The sequence below is a fragment of the Anas platyrhynchos genome, chromosome 4 (assembly GCF_047663525.1).
Source record: "Anas platyrhynchos isolate ZD024472 breed Pekin duck chromosome 4, IASCAAS_PekinDuck_T2T, whole genome shotgun sequence".
Lineage (NCBI taxonomy): Eukaryota > Metazoa > Chordata > Aves > Anseriformes > Anatidae > Anas > Anas platyrhynchos.
The window spans coordinates 6,649,440-6,670,432 of record NC_092590.1 but is presented as its reverse complement, the minus strand read 5'-3'; the positions used below and the strand labels follow the sequence as shown (position 1 = coordinate 6,670,432).

The 20,993-nt window shown below is 44.6% G+C and overlaps 1 protein-coding gene across 2 annotated transcripts in view; it reads left to right on the top strand.

Moving 5' to 3' along the window:
- The window catches only part of FAM241A (family with sequence similarity 241 member A), a 271,707-nt gene extending 251,042 nt beyond the window's left edge, over nucleotides 1–20,665 (top strand). For both annotated transcript variants that reach the window (XM_038178404.2, XM_072036912.1), the window contains exon 4: nucleotides 16,642–20,665. In XM_038178404.2, the coding sequence (XP_038034332.2) occupies nucleotides 16,642–16,887 (246 nt within the window). In that variant the 3' untranslated portion in view covers nucleotides 16,888–20,665. The remainder of the gene's footprint in view (nucleotides 1–16,641) is intronic.
- The last annotated feature ends 328 nt before the right edge of the window (nucleotides 20,666–20,993 follow it).

Genomic DNA, 20,993 nt, shown 5'->3' with positions numbered 1-20,993 from the left:
TATGCAGTTTTAGTCGTTAAAAAGGGACGAATGAGGACATCAAAAAGAAAATGAAACTTGGTTGTTAGAAAAGCTATTCAATGACTTCTTTTTCCACTGATTTTCCCTTTGCAATTATTAATTTTCTTTCATCTTGCTCTTTTTTCTTTTTTTTTTTTTTTTTTTTTAATAAGCAAAACAGCCATGCAGTGCTGGAGCAGAAATACAGTTCTTTGGTGGCAATAAATATGCACCATTCTGTTTGAATGTCTCCCCTGAAGTACAAAAAAAATAATAATAATAATAAAATAAATTGAGAAGGCAAAAAATCCTGGGGTATTTTACAAGCTAGAAGGGCTCAGTTGTTTTTTTTCATGAACTACACCAGCTATTGATAATTAGAAGATCAGTTATTTGGGTATGGTAATTATTTCATTGCATATAAGTACAACCTCTAGTGAAGCTGAATCATGATTTCTCAGTTGCTCTTAAATACTTAATAGCTGTTTCTCTGTTGTAAGTCCATGGTAAACTTTTATACTAGCTCCCAGACACCAACATGGAAGGAAAAACAAAGTAAGAAAATAGTGGGCATTTCAAAGCAGAATTCATGCAGTATTCTCAGTGTCGGAATAGATAATATTTAAGCCAGTTTGCTCAGGAGATGAGGAACAGAAGGCTTGACAGCCATGAAAAACTCAATTATTTGGGATTTCTTTGTTGCTATTTTGTTGTTTTTGTTTCTTTTTCCTTTATATTTCTGAGTTTCTCCTTTCCCACTTACTGTGTTTGTCTTTTGTTGCCCTGAGGAGCAACTGTAGTGGCAATAGCAACTTCTTTGCATCTCTTTAATTAAATTGTGGAAAGCACCAGATGCTTACATTTGCAGTCTCCCTTACCCATACTAAAGTACAAAGGAGTTAATCATACAGTGGGCTTTGGTTTACTCTGAACGCAGGCTGGGGCAGCGTTAATTCAGTCATGCCATTTAGTTAAAGTATAGCCTCCCATCACAACAGGTCTCTGCAGCATTGTTCTGCCTTGTCTTTTCATTCCAGCAGAGAAATCTGAATTTTTGGTTCTCTCTGTAGTTTGAATTATTAAAGGCTTGATCCGTAATCATTTCTTCTTGCCCTTGAGTTAAGTGTTATAACTTGAGCCTTAGGAAGTGACTGGTTCGGTCATATTGAAATATAGCTAGGGCTTAGAAACAGCAGGAGAATTTCAAAGGCTGATGGTTCGTACTGCTTTTAACCAGATTCAGAGGTTATTTAGGTGCCCCCATAACCAGGCTCAAAGGTTACTTATGTGCCCAAATGTATGAATAGGCATTCCCGGGAATTTTAACAAACATCTCTGGCCATTTTTTAAAATCCTCGTGTGAGATTATTCGCATCCTGTGATGTCTAAACATTCTTTGACCGTGTCTTTCCAGGGGTACTGCAGCGTTATGCCAGACAAATGTTAGGCAGCTATTTTGGCATACACCCCACAAACAGCCACTGAGTTCACAATCTGTACCTTTCATAACAGAAATCTTATTCCAGTAGTCAGTGGTGCAACTGGGATGCAGATCACTTCCCAGGTCCATTCTCAGGCTGACCAGAGGAGCTTCTTATCAATTCCCCTTTTTACACCCCTGGGATTCCCCTGGGAAGGAAACGCCAGCACCCAAGGCAGGAGAGACCCCACAGCGCTGCAGCCTGTCCCCCCTGGGGGACTTGGGTACGCACTATGCAAGCCACCCCAGTCAGATGAACGTACCCTGCTCGACCTTCCTATCTCACAAGATAACTATCAGGTATTCACAGGGGTTTGTTCACGGGTGAGCTGCAGACCCAGAACTTTATTTAAATGAATGACTGAACAAATATTTTTTTTTTTAATACAAACACATATGAGGAAAACTTGCTATGCTTGGGGACAGTTAGCAAAGGAGAGAGGTAAAATTCATCAGATAAATTTTCCATTATGAATTATTCACATAATTCTACTGGAAACTTTAAATTACTGTAAGATAAAGATCCTAATTTATTACTCCCATCCCTGAAGCATAAGAGTATGTGAGAGCTTCAAATAACTAGGCTTTGTTAAAAAAAAAAAAAAAAGATTGTTTTTTAATTTATTTATTTTAAAGCACATCACATAGGCCTTTTTAAGCCTTTTCCAACTCACTTGGATGAAGTTTATCTGATTTTTAGTTATGTTAAATTAGTTACGGAAAATGAAATTGGGGCCATGTAAACTGAAGTCATCACCAAGCATAGCCCTGACTCATCAGGCATAGCTCGAGTCTTACACACATGCACACAGAGCCTTCTCACAGGCTGCTATTGTCAGAAAATAAAATACCATCTACTGCAGGCAGAGAAAAAAAAGGCCCAGCCAAGCTAAAAACAAAACACAAATTGTGTGTTTTCTGGTCAGCCTTTCTCCTGGTGTCTGTTGATCTGCCCGCTCTGGGGTGCCTGGAAGCCTCCTCAGTTAGTCATCAGGCCATTCCTCTTCATTTTATCTTGTCTGCTTAGTGTTTTTATAAATTAATTGCTATTTCTTTAAGAATATCTGGTTACCACAGCTCCTTCTGCTTGCTTAGATACTAGGAATTTGCATCAGGCATTAACAATCTTCCCCAGTTTTAACAAAAAGACCTTTCCTGCTGCCACGTGCCTAGCATCCCCTTGTTCTTTCTGTTGCTGTTTTATAGACTCAAAAACACTTAAAACCATAATTAATTTGCACACATGAGATTTAACACAGGCACACACACCCGGTACAGTACCCTAATATTCTGGCCTGTCCTTGCTTGCACTCCAAAAACCACACAAGGTGCAACACTGAGGAAAGCGTGGCTCTTCATTTTAGCCTAACACATTTTACATTACAAGCCCATAAGAACTGCCCATAGCCTAAAGATGCTTGCCCTCAAAATAATAATCACGTTTCACGTAAACACAGAGATTCGTGGAGGATTCTCGTGGAGGAGGGGAAGCGTAATTAAAGGTTGGGGACAAGGTCACGGATCCGTGCTGCAAAGTGCTCAGCACCAGAGCTTCCCTCTCCCCTCTCTCACGCCAGAAGTCTTGAGCCTTTTGTTTCTGTGCCCGTGACTCAAAGCACCAGCCTGGTTTAGTTTGAGCAGTTCATGGGACTAGGCCAGGAATGATCACAAGCCCTGTGTTACACTCAGCCCATATATTTCCACCCAGAGAAGTGTCTGCTGCACAGCAGGAAGAGGTGTGGAAGGGTGGCGGGCCACCAGGGTGGACAAGGAAGGGTGCGGCAGGGTGGGACTCGTGAAAGTGGGGTGGCATACAAATGGGTTTGTGCTGTAAGCATGAGGCATCCCATTAGCAACCCGTCAGGCTTACCTCAACTTAGAGATGAATTGAGAGAATAATTTTATTGCTGTTGAACACAGCAAAAAGGGCTGCAAAAAGAAACGGGTTGTGTGACAAGAGAGAACTGCGGGAAGCACAAGAGCTTTGTGAGTGGCAGCAAGTAGAAAATTGGACTCATGCTTCAAGTGCCCTGTGGTACATACAGGAATAAATACACTGCTATAAATCTGGACGGCCTATACATTTTCAAAGCACTGTTTGGCCTGCTTTGAGCTTTAGTGGAGTAGTGAATGCTTAGAGAAGGTTCATGGCAGGAAAAAAAATCAAATCCCTCTTTTCAAATGGTAACCAAGAAGAAAGGTTATAAATTGAGAAAAAACAACGTGACTGAAGTAAGCAAAATTAAGGTCAGTTAGTTATGGTTAAAGTTGCACCGGGGTTACCCAGTAACCCTGTGGGTATGCAAAATGGAGCCTTGATTTTGCTTAGATCAGTAGGGTTAGTGGAGGTAAGTACGGTTTGTGCAAGCAGACTGTGCAGAAAATCAGGCTCATCATCAAGGATGCTAAATGAACCTAAGTTAACAGAATTAAATAAAAAAGGGAAATTTTACATTTGATACTAAGGGAGGAGACATCTGTTAGATTTTTTTTTTATACTGTGAAATAATATTCAAGGGAAATGGCAGAATTCACTTGGAACATAAAAAATAATAAAAATAAAATAAAAATAAAATAAAAATAAAAATAAAAATAAAAATAAAAATAAAAATAAAAAAAGACTGCTGAATGCATTTGCAAAGGTACAGCAGAAAACCACCCTTCAGAACCTGGGAGTGCTCCGGGTGACCTCTTCTAATAGATCTTCTCCCTTACTGCTTTGTTTTCCCCTTTCTGAGCCCCCATATATGAGCCCATATGTGTTTTGCTTTGGCCCTCAGATGAGATTGCATGATATATATCAACTATCGGAGAATAGGGATTGCTAATGGGGGCTGATCTTCAATGTCATTTTGTCATTACATGCAGAAGAAAAAGGAACCAAATTAATTGTTTCATTTCCTTTTTATTCAGTATACTCTAATATATTTTCATGTTTTGAATTACAAATTCTCCCAGTCCACTTTGTTGCCAGTATTGGAAAAGGCATTTCTTGTATTTCTTAATTTGCTTGAAGGATCTAGGGAAATTACAGATTTTAAACAGCTTTACTTCAAAAATCCATATAAGAGCTACAATGACCACCATAAGCTGCACGGTCATACTGGACAAATTGTCTGAGAGTTTAGAGAATTTACTTATATTAACATCTGGAATATAAAGTAGATAAAACCCATCAGAGAGTTTGAAATGTTTCATTCATCAGTAAATCCATTACGCTGTACTAAACCACATTGACCCCTTCGCAGTTATGACAAAAGTTTCCATTACCAGAGGTTTAAAGAACCTCTGTTTTTTCCAAGCCTTTTAGTATTTAGATGAACTCTGGAATATGGAAAGATTCAGGATTAAACTGTGCACTCAGCTGTCTGAGTGAATCTCATACTGAAGTCAGTTTGATCTGTTAGATGCATATAAAGAGAAAAAATAGTCTTTTTCTTTCAGGACTCCTTAACCACATACTTATTAGAAAAGCTAGATGAGTTGTTGCTGGTAATAAATGTCAGGTTGCAGGCAGGTAAGAGCTCAGCACATTCCCTGGTTCTTGTCCCAGTACTATCTGAGGCCCCTTCCTGGGGTTATTTTCTGTTAAAAATAACCCCAAAGGCCCAGCTTTGTCTGGAGCAGATGCAGGCACACAAGAGTTGTGTAGCTGCTGAATCAGCTGGTGTATGAGGCCCAGTTTGAGGCTGGCTTTAGGTGTTCGTGCTAGTTTTATGCCAGCTGAGACAGATGACACACCGTACGTGCTCTGGCATAAGGCCTGTGCCAGATTTTGACCTGTTTGAGCAGTAAGATGTCTCACATCCGTATTACACAGCTATGGCCTTTCAATCCAGTATTAAGAGGCCTCAAACTGGTTCTCAGTGGCCTTTGATCCCTCCACTGAAATACTGCCCTCGCTCCCAACAAGGCACCTGGGTTCAGGCAGCCCCAGACCCCCGATCACTGGAAGCCAGCAGAAAACTCTCCTGAGGTATCGCTGCAGTGTCTGCTGCTCTTGCCCAAGCACCTGGTGCTGGATACAGTTAGAGAGCACAGACCTGGCTAGAGGGAGCTTTAGCCTGACTCGCTCCAGCTGTTCCCACATTTTGTGGTGCAGAGCGGTGTTTCAGACAGGCCGCTGTGACCGGCCTGTCCCAGCCCTGAGCAAAGCCACAGCACTCAGTCTTCTTCCTACTGCAAGCACCCATTATTCCAGAAACCCCGCTAATTACAGACTCTGTCATGAGGCTCTGACTCTCCTTACTGACCCCAAATGACAAAGACTCATTCAAGAGGACCTCTCTGAGGAGATATGTTGTCTATTTGACATGCAGGGTAAAGGCGTTATCTTCCAGAAGCTACCCTTTCACTTTATAAGAGCCAGAGAACGTAAGGTGCTCATGGCATTGCCTTTTGTAAGAGTATTTTTTATGGGGAACAGGTTTCTTTGAGGTTATTAAAGTTGTGCAGGTCGTAGCAGTGTTTGCACAGCTTCTGCTGAACGCACAGCTCACCACCCACAAACCTGCCGAGGTTTGTGGTGGCCAGAGGCCGCCAGCCCAACCCAGGGCGCTGGCAATCGGCTCGGTGCGTGTTCGGGTCCGTGTCTGTGAGAAACACACCCGGCGGTCGCCTGAAGGTGTGACTGCACCGCAGCAGGCCGAGCGGTTCCCCGTGGTGGTTTGGGGTTGACCACAGCTGCCGCTGCTCATTGCCCAGCAGTAACGGCAGGAAAAGCAAGCAGCAGGTGGGATTCCTCACAAGCAGCAGCAGGCTCCACACCCAAGGGCCGGAAAGGCGTACAGAATTGGGATGAACGCCCCATTCCCACAGTCACAGGTCGCGCTGGCACCTCAGCTGCCCGCCTGCCTGCCGAAACCCAGCGGGGCCGGGCTGCGGGTGGGAATCCCGCTTGTCTCAGGCGGGACGGGGCTGGGACCGGGATTAGGGTTTGGGCTGGGGTCGGGGTTGGGGTCGAGACCGCAGCCACACAGCCCCAGCCCGTGGGGAGCCCAGGCCCAGGCTCAGCCCCGGCTCCGCCCCGCGGCGAGGAGGAGCCGGGAGCGGGCGGCTCCGCTCGGCGCTGCGGGAGGAAGCACCGCCTTCCTCCTCCTCCTCCTCCTCCTCGTCTTGCTGCTGCTGCTGCTGCTGCTCGGCCACCGCCGCCCCGAGGAGCCATGGGCTCGGCGGCCGAGCTGCTGCCGCCGCCGCCCGGGGAGTGCGAGCGGGAGGCGGCGGAGCCCGCCCGGCACCGGCGGTGCCCAGCGGAGCAGGTCGGTGGTGGCAGGGCTGGGGGTGCGGGGGGCTACGGGGGGCTAGGACCCACACCCACAGCCACCCCCCGACACACACACCCTGCCCCGGGGCCCCCGCTGGGCTCGCTCTGGGGGTGTCCCCCTGCCTGGAGCCCCTGCTGGCCCCTAGGGCAGGGCTCGGCCCCTGGCTGCAGGTCGCTGCTCTCAGCGCACCTTTATTGACGTTCGTGTTTGCTTTTCTATTTTTAATGCTTAATTGGAATGAGCTGCTCTAAACCCCTCGAGAATAGCCAAGGGAGAGAAATGCGTTATCGCCGGTAATTGGAGCGGGGCGAGCAGAGCTGCCGGAGTGCATCCTGAGCTAACTTTCAGGCAGATTTCTTTAATTCCACAGTTACTTGTGCTGGAAGCCTGTATGGGCTAGCCCTGTCTGCATTGAACCAGAAAGGAGCCTTTTCACGGCTAGAAATAGCTTAGCATTTGAAACCATGGTGGCACTGATGGCCAGAAGCACTCCGCTTCTGGTGGACACCAGAAGCACTCCGCTTCTGGTGGACACAAGGAGAGCTTTATCTCGGTGAGTGGTTTTCCTCGGTGGCCGTCCCCGTAAGCCTGTGCACCTTTCTGCTCCCTTCCCTGGCAAAGAGGGCAGAGCAGGAGGGCACCTGGACGTGGGGCTGGGCAGGACGCGCTGAGAGGCGCAGCTGTGAGCAGGATGCATCAGGAGGTGAGTGCGAAGCGCTGCCCGGCTCCGGGGCTGTCCCATCACCAAAGCCACCCTCAGGTTGGTCTCAGCTGTCACTCCTCCAGGCCTTGGCCCCTCGTGAAGCCGGGGAGTCTCCAGGCACATTGGTGTGGCTGCAGGAGCAGTGCAGCAGGAGGCCATCCAGGCTGGAGAACCACTTGCCCTGCTGCTAAAAGTGTTTCGAAATGAGCTTGGCGAAGGCACCGCTCGAGCAGCCAACTCTCCCCTAAGTTGAGGCATCGCATGTGGATGGCCAGGCAGAGCTTTTAAATAGGCTGGGAGGAAAAGAGAGGAAATGCTTTCCGTTTACTGGAAGTGTGCCACTGTTGTTAAGAGTGTGTGGTGCTGTGTTTTTTTTTCCTGCATACTGGGGTGCCAGCACTGGGACAAATGATAAACTTGATTTAGAAATCAGGAATATCAATTGCCTTCACTTAAAAATAGATAATGAACTAGATGAAAACATATATAGCCATGGGAATATACTATATAATAGTAAAAGTAATCATAACTTGTCAATATGAGTATTTTATTTTTATGTGTATATGGGGAAGGAGAATCTGGAGTTAGCAGTAGCAAGACCTGCTGCAAACTTGGGCTTCAAGAAAACCAGAAAAAGCAGAAAGGCCAAGGTGCTCTTAAAGTAAAGAAGTAGACGAGAGCAAATTCTTTGGCCTTTTATGAGAGTTTTTTAAGTGATGACCTGGGGCTGGTACTATTTTTTCCCCGTTTCCTCCCAAATGAACTCACTTTATGTAAGACTCTACCTACTGGTACAGTTCTAAAATAATCCCTTCCTGATTAGCAGGACATAAATAATACTATATGCAGTCTCTTTTTTTTTTTTTTTTTATGAGAATAGTCTCTAGGAAGTCTATTTATGAAGTGCCAAACCCTCTGGCTGTAATATTGTATTGAAGCTTATTACGGTAAGGACAGCAAGGACCTGCCTAATGAAGTTAGTGAGAGGTTCGTTTTTAAAAGACTAAAAGGGTGTGTTACTAAATGTCGTACATGGCCTATGAAATTCATTACTGCAGTAGGCTGTAGAGTTACCTGCTTCAGCGATTAGATTAAAAGCTGAACCAGACGATAATGCGATTAATATTCTTGGTAGGTTTGCATGCAAAGATGAGAATGATTAAACTTTGAAGCGCTGCGGAGCCAGGGTTGTTTTCTTCCACCATTCTTTTATTACACTGCTGGTGTGACAATATGGTAAATGTTATCAGGTTAAGCCACGAAATGGGAGTAGAAAGGTGAAATAAACGGTGATGTGTGATAACAAAAGGTGAGGCAAAAGTCCCGTGTTAGGGACTTTACGGTAGGAGGTGAGGTAGCGTTAGCAGCAGTCACAGTGCCTAAAGCGTTTATAGGGACTTGGAAGCCAACCTGTGTTGGCTTTCAGTGCAGGTAAATTCTCGTGCTTTAAAAGTGGGGTGAATGAGGGTGGCTGACCTGCTATGACTCTGTGAACTGTCAGCTGTAGCTGATGCTGGTAAAGGTAGGGCTCAGGAGACTTCCAGGGGCAAGCGCGAAATCTCTGCTCAGCTCACACCAGACCAGTTTTGTTTTCAGTAGCCTTCTGTCATCAAACTGTTTTGCAGGAGAAAGAAATTCCGTGAATATATACATCTTTTTTCTTTTTTCCTCATAGATAAACCTGTACTGAGAATGTTCTGTCTAGGCTGTAATGGGTTTACCCTCTTGTAATCTGTTTAAGTTGAGGGCAATGGCAAAATTCCAGGTTTGCTTCACTGAAGCTAAGATTTCCACCTTGAGCTGGCTGAAGATAAACAGAATCCCAAGTGTTGTCAGACAGCTAAGCAAACCATCCTCCTAGATGGTATCTAAATGTGGAGCTAGTATGCAATGTGTGTATTCACACATAGCTAAATTAGCTTACAGTCATCCTTTTATTAACCTGTGTTTCTGACTTTTTGGGTTGCTTTATTATTTTGAACAGCATTTATCTCTGTAAATGGAGTATTTTACCTTTTAATAGATGGATTCAGCTTTAGAAGAATTATTATTAAAAAAAATTGGTGTTGCCCATCAAGAATTGTGTTGAATATGTATGGATATATTAGCTGAAAGTTTTCAAGTCCTGAACTTTTTGAGTAAGTTTCCAGTATACTGCATCCCTAGTATTTCTCCAGGATGGAAAGAATCAGACGTGACAAAATTGGAGGGTGCTTTCAACAGCATCATGGTCTCTGTGGTAGAAATGTTTCATTCTCCTGTAGCACACTGACTGCACCAGAGATCTGTACTATATTGCCTGGAACTACTGAGTTTCAGTCACAAGTCAGCAGGGGACAGGAACGTTTTTAAGTAAACTTGTATGCATGGCAACCGTGGTGCCAAAGGGTAGAAACTTACTTCTAATTTATTCTGCACCAAGGTGAGATGAAAATTGTAGGCTTTTCCTGCTTGCCCTCCTTGGGATTTGTTTCCAAACTGAAAATAGCAATACCTGGCAGGAAGGGCTTATTCCAAAATTTGTTCTGGATCTCCTAGAGACTTAACTCTATTGCAGAGGTTCATAACTACACAGTAATAGCTTTCTAAAGATCATTATTGGGTTTTCTGAGCATTGGTAGCGTTTTAAGAAAAAACAAGCCTTCAGATGTACTTGTAGCACCTGCACGAGGTAGCATAGCATGCTCTGCTTTAATAGTATGGAGGTCCTACTTTGTCAGAAGCAAAAGTATTCTGGAGAAAGAAGCAAACTGAAGTGTCTCCTCCCTAGGAGGAAATACTATAACCATTGCTGCAGCTCACAAGCCAGAGGATTCATACCAGGCTGACCGTACAGCGGGCTGCAACCCTTCTGCTGGCTCGAGCAGACCGCTTTGAGCGGGGAAATCTCGATAAAGCAAAATCCTGTGGACATTGCTGCTAGGGGCAAGGCAGAGATGGTTGGAAATGCCTTTTGGTCTGGTCCCTGGGAGAAATCAGGGCACAGCTGGGATGGGGTCACGGGGACAACAGGAGGAGCGCCTTGTGCAGCCGAGGGGAGGACACGGGCAGGCAGCAGCGTCCCGTGCCAGGGGAGGGAGGCAGCCTCTCCTCTGGCCTCCCGTACCCGTGCTTGGCTGCAGCACTCTCACGTTTGCTGCCGAAATAGTGGGGGAGCTAATACATCGCTCTTGCTTCTCTTCTGTTGTTGCTTGTTTCTATAGAAACATCTTGTTTCTATGTCGTAAATGGTGTCTAGGTTCTTGCTGTGACACCGACGTTAACCCAATCTTCATTCTGCAAGTTTTCATTGAAACTCCCAGTTACAGGATGCTACTGCTATCGATAGCTGTTGTGAAGTAGTTCTAGTATTAAGATTTCCTCTATGTTTGTTGCATTCCCCCCTCCCTCCACCCTAGGAACACATTGAACTTAGTTTTTCCACTGCCTTGTTTTTCATTTGGAAGTGATTTATGACTTTTTTTTTCCCCCCCCTCGTTTTCTAATCTATTAATATTTTAATATTTACATATTGGATTAAAATTAACCTGGAGAAATGAGCCTGGGCTGATGTTCTCCAGACAGTTTAAATGAAGTGTGTTTTCTTAATAGTCTGCTGGCTGCGTGTCAAGATGTTTTTACCACGTAGTTACAAGGTCACACACTAAACATTAGTTACGTGCGAGTGAGTATCATGCAGGGATGCAGTTTTCTTCCCGCTACAATAGAAGAGGAAGGAAGGAAGGAAAAAAAAAGAAACTTTACTGGAAATTTATTTGCCATTCTTGGGCAAATTTCACCTTTAAGAGCGCAGAAGCTGGGCTCTTGTTTTGGAGGGAAAGGGAGCTTGTGGTTTCGTCTGGCATAGCCTCTGTCATCTGCTTGCTTTCTTCTCATATTTTTGAGTAAGATTGAGCTCGAAGTATTTTCAGTTTTAGTTTGCAGTCTCTGGAAGGAGATGACTTTGTGAAGGTGTCTTTTCTGTGCCTCAGTGTCCAGCTTTCAAAACTAGAGGAGTATTTTTTGGGAGGTACGCATGTTGCCAAAGCCATGTCTTAGTGGCTTTTTTGACACTGAAGTACGTGTGGGCTTCAGCTGTCAGACACAACACCTGTTGCCTGCAGTAAAAATAGACACAAGTGGAGGAAAATAGATCGTGAGAACTTAAATGCTGCAGAAGAAACTTTTTATATTAAAAAAAAAATGCAGGTGTATATATGAGAGCAAGTTTATTGATTACAGATTCTTAGTGTTTCGTTTAGATGCTGCTAAACACATTTGTTACCAAATTCCAAAGGGGTTCTTTCCTATCTCACATGGAAATAATTGTCTGAAACATGCCCTCTCTTTTTCTTTTATAACAGTAAATGTGACCGGTTATGATCTGAGGCGTGTTAGAAACGGTTTGGAGACACGGCTGCTTTGTGTTTGAGGTGAACTTGATGGATACCTTTTTCCTCCTTCCCTCTCTTTTACTTCTTCCCCACCAGCCCAGCAGCATGTTTCCAAACTGTACGAGCTATTTCACAAACCGTTTACATCCACAGCACATGGAGGGCAATTACGTGCCCGGTCCATTAGGCTTCTTTCCCTTCCATTGTGGGAGCTCACGTCTGTGTAATGCTCTTTTGGGCAGCCGATGCAAGCAGCGAGGAGCTGACAGAGTTGGACTCAGCCTGGTGGTGTTGCTTAGTCGAGTGCAGGTGGGAATTTTTCAAGGTGTCCGAGCAACAGAAGGCTCTTAGGACTTCTTCAGCTCATTAATCGTGAGAAATAGGAAGCAGGATGTTACTTGGTTTGCTTTGAATGTTGTACCTTCAGAGTGGTTGAATTAAAGAAAAAAAAGATTCTTCAGGTGGAATAGATTCCTTACATTCATCCACTCCATCCTGCTACAGGACAGAGGCTGCCCAGCTTCATCCATTTATTTGACTCAAGTCAGTTATTTGGGATTTTTCTACACGTGTGCACCCCACAAAAACAAGCCAGGTATGTTGGGCAGGCGCATGGCCCTTCCAGACCTGTTCCTGACCTACATCCTCCGGGGGCTCAGGAAGCAATGAAATACAGGCTGCAAGTCATCGGTGGTAGGCACTGAGGAAAAAAGACCTGAGCATGTTACGCTTCAGAGGTGCCTTAAAGGACAGTGAGAAGTTCGGTGCTAAATTTACCCTCCTCTCCTAGTGAATGCAGGTGAGGCCTTTCGAAGGTGTTTTTTTGGGGAGGGTCATGTTCGTAGAGGACCTCGTGCTTCTCTGCATGTTCAGTGGGCTGAGCTGACTTCACCTTTTCTGCTGCCCTAAGGCTAGGCCAGCAACGCGTCCCGTTACGGGGAGGGTTTTTCGGCACTGCTTGGGGGAATGGGGAGCGCACGCTGCACGGGGGGCTGGCAGAGCTTGTGCTCAGCATCTGCTCTGCGGGCTCTTCAGAGACTTTTACTCTGAAAAAAAATAAAAGGTCCTTTCCTGGCATCCTGCCTCAGGGAGGGGTTCAACGGGTTCTCCTTCGAGCATCTAAAGCCCTGAGCCGTTTGGCTTTAGCATCTGGGTACAATTTGGTTACAGCCTTCCTGCAGTAAGGTTCGTCAGGCTTGGATCTTCAAGCCCCGTCTTCTTGCCAGGAAATTGCGAGAGGCAGTCAACAACAGCTTTCCAGCTGAAAGTACCTCATTTTGAGCACGGAGGTTTACTTTAGATCACCAAAATCTGAAGAGCCGACAGCAAGCGGGGCGTTGCAGACAGCGCCGTGGGCTCGTGACCAGCACTTCCCCTTTCGTTCCACGTGAGAGCTCTGCGTTTAATTGTAAATAACTTCACGCCAACACAGAAACCAAGCACTGAACATTTGAAAAGGAGAAAACAGAATTATCACAGTATTCATTTGAGAGCGTTTAGGGAATATAAAATGAGAAGGAAACTGAGGCAGCGAAGCCCTGTGCAGCGGCTGTACCGTTGTATAAAGAAATACACTAACGTAATTTGGTTAAGGGGCTTGATGGTCCCATTAAGCCTAAAATAACATCGCTTAGGTTTAAAATTAATTTAAATTACAGTAAACAGTAATTCATTACAGCAGTTGGATAAGAAACATTAGGTCAGGAAACAAATTCAATCGGCATTGCTAATAGTTTGCTTTTAGCTCCGTTCAAGCGGTGCAGTGCCATTCTGTGTTATCCTTCGGGAATAATCCTTGGTGTTTAGTGAGGAGGGGAGAGACGCTGGGTGCTGCTGTCTCTGTTAGCAGGTGTTGCGGGTGTGCAGCCACCTGTATCTCTGGTTGCACTTCTGTTCCCACAGCCCCTCCGGCATTCTTCGTTGCTCCTGTGTTTCAAACAGTGAGGAAAGGCAAGCAGGTCACTGGAGACGAGGTGGATCTCTTCCCTGACCTCCTGCAGTTTGGCAAATAAAGTCTGGCGGTGCCCCCACTCGTTAGCTACCAGGGGAAGAGCTTCTCTAAAGCCTTGAATCCTTGCTTTCTCTGTAGCTGTTGCAAGTAAAGAAATTCCCTCTGCTTCCTCTTTATATGCAAAAAAAAATCCTTAAAAAATGAAGTTAGGAAGCCAAGTCTGGGTTGTTGGTTTTTAAAACAGCAACATTGGAACAGAAACTTTTTTTTTTCTCTTGCTTTTTAATGGGAAAGCTTTGTGCTGTTTTGTTGGAGAGGGATCTGGTCAGTACATCTCTCTTCTGATGTTTTTCTTTTGTGGCAATGTCTCTCTAGCCGCAGGCTGATTCAGCAAGACTTCGTCCAGCGGGAGCTGAGACAACAGGGAGCTGTGTGCCTACTGACGGCAGCCACCATCTACAAATGTTTGGAAAAGTACTTTAGGGGAAAAAAAATAAGATATTTGGTTCTGAGGATGTGGTCAGAGATACGGGCACACCTGTATAGCTGTATGCAGTTGTACTGTCTCACTGAAAATCAGTAAGGGAAGAACTAGCTGTAGTGGTAAAAGCTTTTCTAACGCTTCCTCTTGTAGCAGTTTGGGGTATTGTGACATTACTGGTGCTTGCCCGGATGGTCTTCTTTTAGTTCTACCTCTGAAGAAACCTCCGTGTCCAGTATGTAAAATGAATATGCAGTAGTGAAGAGAAGTGTGCCCTCTGTGTTGTGCAGTGGATCATCTGTTTTCAGTTGCACTTGTTTTTTGCTGAGTTGCCTGAAGCCAGACATACTCAGCATGGATCAGCTGCAGTAGGCTTTGAGATTTTGCAAATTCCCATGATCATTCTGAAAGTTGTTTGTAAGCTGTGTAAAATATTTGGAAAAATGTCTTGACACTTATACCGTACCTCAGCACGTCCTTTTCAGTCTCCTTGCCGAGAAGCACGCTTCGTGTGAGTGCTCTGGGGATTCACAAATCCACCCTGGTTTGGGAAGGAGAGGTTGTCCGGGTGGAGCAGAGCTGGAGCTCCCCCGACTCACTCTGGGAGGCTTCCAGCAGGGTGAGGAGTGCTGTCAGCGATCCACAGCCACAAAAAGGATTTGCTTGTTAGTTTGGGTTTCCTCTCCCGGTTGCAGTGGCTGCTAGCTTGACACCTAAGCTACTTCTCTGGCACATGTAGTGGTTTCTCTGCATGCATGAGATGTTTCTCTCAGGCGTGGTCTCTGTACCACTTGAGAGCTGTTCTCTGCTCTCCTCCTCCGTCCCACAGGATGGATGTTTCCTTCCCAACACATCCCTTCTCTTTTCCCTAATTGTTGCGATCAATTCACCACTTAGGCTAATAGTGCGGCACTTCTGCTGTGTCCCCCAGTGCTCTGTGAGGAGAGGAACGAGAGCTGCTGTGCAAATGCCTCGTTCCTAGGGCAGCAAGCACCCTGCCACTCCGAGCCTGCTCCAGCAAGCCTGGGCTTACTTACCAAAGAGGCTCTACCTTTCCTGGAGAGACTGATGTTGAAACACTGGAATTGAAGAGAAATTAATAGCTGCTTGAATTATTAGCACTATTAAGGGCAAAATGCTGAAAAATGGAGGTTTCATATCCGCTGAGGTGGGGCAAAAATGACCTGTGCTTGAGAAGCAGGCTGAAAAGCGGAGAGGTGGGCGGCTGTCGGTGTGTAACACCAAACGCGATTCTCCAAGGTTAGACTCCTCTGCAGAAACACACACACATTGAATACAACACCCCTTACTGTTCAGGCTTCCTGCACCCCTCCCTTTCTGGGATTCAGTGCCAAAGCTTAAACCAAAATCTTTATGAATATGCAAATAAGAAACTACCCAAGCACACACAGCTGAGGGACTGCAGGCTTTCGTTTGGTTTTTGTTGTTTGTTTTTGTTTTTTTTTCCCCCAGTAGCAGCTGTGGTGGTTTGCCCAACCTTCACTTGGTCACATTATGGCCTGAAGTTTGGCTTAGAAAAAAAAAGGCACTGGTTGGTTTGCTGGGGGAATGGGAATTCACTTTGTCTTGCTGTGGGCAGGGTTTGTGTTTCCTACCGAGACTGTGCCGTGTAACCAGGGACGCCAAGCAGCTTTCATCCGTGGAGACATAATTGAAGACGCACATGTGCTTGGAATCCAGGAGTGGACTAATTGCATGTAGGGTTTACAGGCAATTTGTTGGCCTTATTGATCAGCTGACTGAAATATTGATGAGTAGCTGCTGTTTGTGTTTGCATTGCTGCCTAATGGAAGGATTAGCAAACTCATGTTCATCATCTTGAAAGTGTGCTCGCCCCGTCATACCCAAACACCAGGCGGTAAGGGTTTGTGCAAAGCATCTCTGGACGTTGGGGAATTACAGAGGGGATTTCAGGCTCTCTAATCTAGTTACAATACACATGTTGAAACAGCGCCTTTGACGCATGGTTTTTGCTGTGAACCATGCTGTCTTCATCTCAAGATGTTCTTTTGCCGTGCTGTGAACTTGCCCCATCGTTTTCCATTTTGGGAATGCTGCAGAGCTTTCTCTCTCTCTGCTGTGTTTCCTGGTACCACCACTTTGGTCTGTCTTCCCATGCCCACCTTGCACTATTTTCTGTGCACTATTTTACGTGCCCCGAGTTCAGACCAGGCAGTCTCATTCTCCACGCTGTACCCAAGTCACAAGCTGCAAAGACTTTTCAGCTTCTCAATCTAAGGAGTAAATTATAGTGTGTATATCCTGTGTTTATGCATTAAAATATAAACTGCTGAGCCGTGCTCACATGAATCATGGTAATATGAACTGATTGTACAATATATTCCTTAATTTTGTCTTCTCCCCGCAGGTCCAACAAGAACAAAGAAACCACACCGCAGAACCCGTAATAGATGATTATAAAAAGATGGGGACTCTCTTCGGGGAACTAAACAAAAGCCTTATCAGAATAGGCTTCACAAGGATGTACTTTGGAGAACGGATAGTAGAACCCGTAATTATTATATTCTTCTGGGTCATGCTCTGGTTCGTTGGCTTACAAGCTCTTGGACTAGTTGCTGTTCTGTGCCTTGTCATTATTTATGTACAGCAGTAAGGTTTTACAGATGCCTGTTGGATTATGTATTTAAACGCTGTCACTATCTCGGTGGATTTGTGAGTTCAAGTAAATGGGTGGCACATCGAAAGCTGCAAAGCTTTGAATTGTGTTTTGCTGAACTTCTGAGGTGTGGGATGGGGGTGAACTGAAATTATCAATTCAAAGCAAAGTCAGTAGTTCTGCTACAGCTTTGAAGGGCAAAAAATGAGCCGTTCCTCATATAATGGTGTCCAGAGTAATGTACCCTTTTCTACGCCTTCGGGGCCTTAGTCCCAGGACTGGCTTTTTATCCCCCACCCTGCAATGTTCTTGTTCTGCATAGTGAAAACTTCCTGTCTGGTTTGAAGAGGGCACTGGATGCGAGTGTCCTGCTTCATTGCCAGAGGGGCTGTGTGTGGTTTGTTCTCTGAATCTGCATAATCTGCTAGTTTGTTGCTGAAAAAGTAGATATACACGAGGGAGGCTTGCTAAGAAACCTCCAATGACAAACGCTCAGAAGATGGACACAGCTTCCTGACATGAAAGCACCTCTGCTGCAGTACAGTTTATACCAAGTTTTCCTCCAGGAAACAAACTACGCCAGAAAAATGCTTTTATACTAATGCTGGTGACTTCACATGAGACTTTAGCTGTTGTTTAGGGCTGGGGAGGAATCATAATCCCATTTAGCCAAATGGTCTAATGCAGCTCTGCCTCCGTTTTGGGAATGTACTCAGCTCCTGCTGCTTTTTTTTTTTTTTTTAATCTTGCTCTTCCCCTCACACCTCCTGAAGACAAATATTTAGCTAATTCATGGACTTTGCAGGTAGTTTTAACTGCGGTGTTGGGAATTTGCCATTCCAGACAGCGATGCTAGGGGTCCTGCTTCCTCTGGGGTCCTGCACAATTTATTTCCAAAACAGGCAATAAAATGCGTATCTGTAAAATATGTATCTATAGGTGGGTGTTGCAGGAGGCACGGCCGAAAGCACGACAGACACCAGTGTGGTCAGATCATCTTATTGCCTGAATAGCCTAACTTTTATAGTGAAGTTAACAGGGGCGGACAGTGTCTCACACAAGATTATTGGTCAAAAGCACTCAGACAAACAACTACAAGAAAACAACCCCACCTGCAAGAAAACAGGTGTGATTAGCAGTCACATAGACCTTGTCCTTGAAGCCAGCTGCTGGCAACAATATTTTTCTGAATTCCTCAATTGGGCGATGTGGGAACACTCATGGGAACTTCTCATAGTTGTCCTGGTAGCTTGGTTTGCTCAGCTGCAGCAAGCTGTGGGATCTTTGCTGTTTCAAAAATCCCTCAACAGGTGGGTGTCATGGGCAACACAAATCTGAGAATAGGATATGAATATATATATATATATAAATATATATATATATATTCAAAAGTAGGTGCAAAATTCTCCCTGGCTCCCTAGGAGCCATGCCAAGGATGTATTGAGTATTTCAGAGTGAGTTGAATGTGCTCATTTAAAGGAAAATAGTAAAATGAGACAGAATCATTACTAAATAGGCTACAAGTTTAACATTTGTTGTACAATTTTTAACTTAATTGCTTTTTAACTTAATTACAAAGTTGGCTTCATCTATGGCAGAATGAAATTATACATTATTTAGTGATACAATATCAGCTGTGAAATTTACAGAAAACTACTTAAGCTTTTGCAGTGTTTTGTTTTGATTTTTTTCCCCTAAACATTTTTATATTAGCACTGATCAACAACAGATAGTTTTTAGTTGAAAATGCTGAGTCTTTTCCAAAGACTTTTGAAGTTAAGGGTAGCTCCCTTACGGTCCCAGCCCTGCGACTGGATTCACAAGGCAGGTTTTATGCCAGTATGGATCGTGTTGGTTGCTGGGCTCAGCTTCCAGGGCCTTTGGCCCCAGTCCTTACAGACTTTCCTGTTGGTGTACTGACTGCTGTTTAGTGCTCTGAACTTTAAGACACTTGGCTCCTTTGAAGTGTTTAGGTGCCTGAATGCCACCTGTAGAAATGTCTCTGCTCTAATGAGTAGCTGTGTTGTGAGGAGTCGTGTCTCCTGTCCAGATCTGATGACCTTGACTGTGGATCGGGAGGCTCTGGCGAACTGGTGTGACTGCATGGCTGTGGGAAGAGGCCTGGGGCGTGCTTGGATGGCACCTGGTTAAACAGCCACGCTGACGGCAGGGAGGTGTTTGACAGCAGAAGGTGCTCCTAGGTGCAGGGGGTTGTTATTCGCAGCTGCAAGTCCAAAAGCAAACAGCAAGTCAGCGAGTACACACTGAACTCAGCGGCAGGAAGCTCTGTACTCAAGTGCCTATGGGTAAACTCTGGTTTTTGTTTCAAATCCTTTAGAAAGCAGAACATCTGTTTATACCTTTGCATATTTGTATAGCTGTAACGGTGGTTTTACGTGTGTTCTTCTCCTGTATAAGGGCTATTCTACAAAAGCATCCTGTCATTTAAAATAAAATCCTTCCTTTCTTCCCATAATCAAATTACTGTTCAGAGAAGCTCATCCAGTTCCTTTTGTCTTGTGGGAAAGTGTCGACGTGATCCCCTCGTTGCAGTAGCACTTGTGTGAAGACGCTGTATTGTGGCACGGCACGTGGTGTTTTTTGGAGCAGTGACTTTGTACATAGGGAACGGGGAGCAATGAACCACGGGTGTGAGTGTCGAGCTGAGGGAATTGTTTATATGCATGTAACCTCCTATTGCCTTCATCACTGGGGCTGTTTTGCTCGTGGAGTCATTTCAGTTGTTCTTTTCATGTTCGTGTCTCTATACCTGCGATGTACGGAAAGGTAGCTTTTGGACTGAGGTTGTGTATGGTGAATACTTGACATTGTTTCTCTTGTGGGTAATAACGTTGTCTTTCGTAGAAGCTTTTCAACTTTTTAAAACTCAGAAGAATGGTTCTCTTAATGGAGTTAGGTTGACTGAAAATGAAGAAAACGAGCCTTGCATGAAGATACCCCTCACCTTCCACTGTCTGCCTTCTTGGTTTCATACATTCCATTGTATATAAGGATTTGCATAGTCTTTTTTACTATTATTATTTTTAAAGCTATTGCTATATCTCCCTGCCAGCTGCAGGGAAAGAGGAGATATAAGGAATAAAGGGGACTGAGATACAGTCAGACCCAAAGAGTGGAAGATGGAATGCAGTGAAGTGATGCTTATATGGATGATAAGAAATCTGATTGTAAACCTGTGCCAAAAGTGAGGAGGAAATGGGTGAGCAGTCCTTGTGCTGTGTTCTTCCTTCCATCCAAATGTAGCTGAAGGCAGGGAGAGCAACAGGCATTCCAAGAATGTCCCTAGCTAAAAAGCAGAAGGTTCATTTAAAAAAAAAAAAAAAAAAAGGTCACTTTTGTCTGTTTATATTGGTATTTATGATTATCAGAACTGAAAGTACCTGGATGCACCTGGGTGTAGGGACTGTATGAAGGAATTTTGTCCCCTAAATCTGCATCAAACAACAAATGTTACAATTTCTGTTGGTCAGTGTAACGTATGAAAAGCTTTTTATATAACCTCTGTTTTTTAAAGGATGGACTCTTTGGTACTGTTTCACACCTGCCAAATGCATAAATGTCTGAACTACTGTGTACAGAGAAGAAACTGCCCGAAGGAGAATCTTGGAGGACCCTGTTTGCCCTGAAAAACCATCCCATTGAAACTGTCGTCTAAAAAGCAAAACCCACGTTTCTTAAAAGCTCTGTACTAAACGAATCCTATGGAAAGCACTTTGTTACTCTTTGTAATAAAAAGTCCTGTCAACAATGAGAACCGAATTCTTTGTGGTTCTTTGTTCAAAGCTGACTCCTTTCAGATCTCCTGGTAGGCCAGATGAAGCAGGGCAGCATTCAGATACATGCGGAAATAGTTCACTTGCAGCTGCTGGAGCAAGCTGCAGGACAAGAGCTGAATAAACTACCATGTCTCTGCGGGTGAGTGTACAGAAAGTTATGCTGAAAAGCAAAAATAGAACTAGATGTTAACAAATAATGGCGATGTGGTGCAAAGCACTTCTTATTTCCTGGCATATCTCTTAATTTTGCACCCAGTGCAGCCCTTGGAGGAACCAAATGTGGTCAGTGGTGTAAAAAGTAGTGAC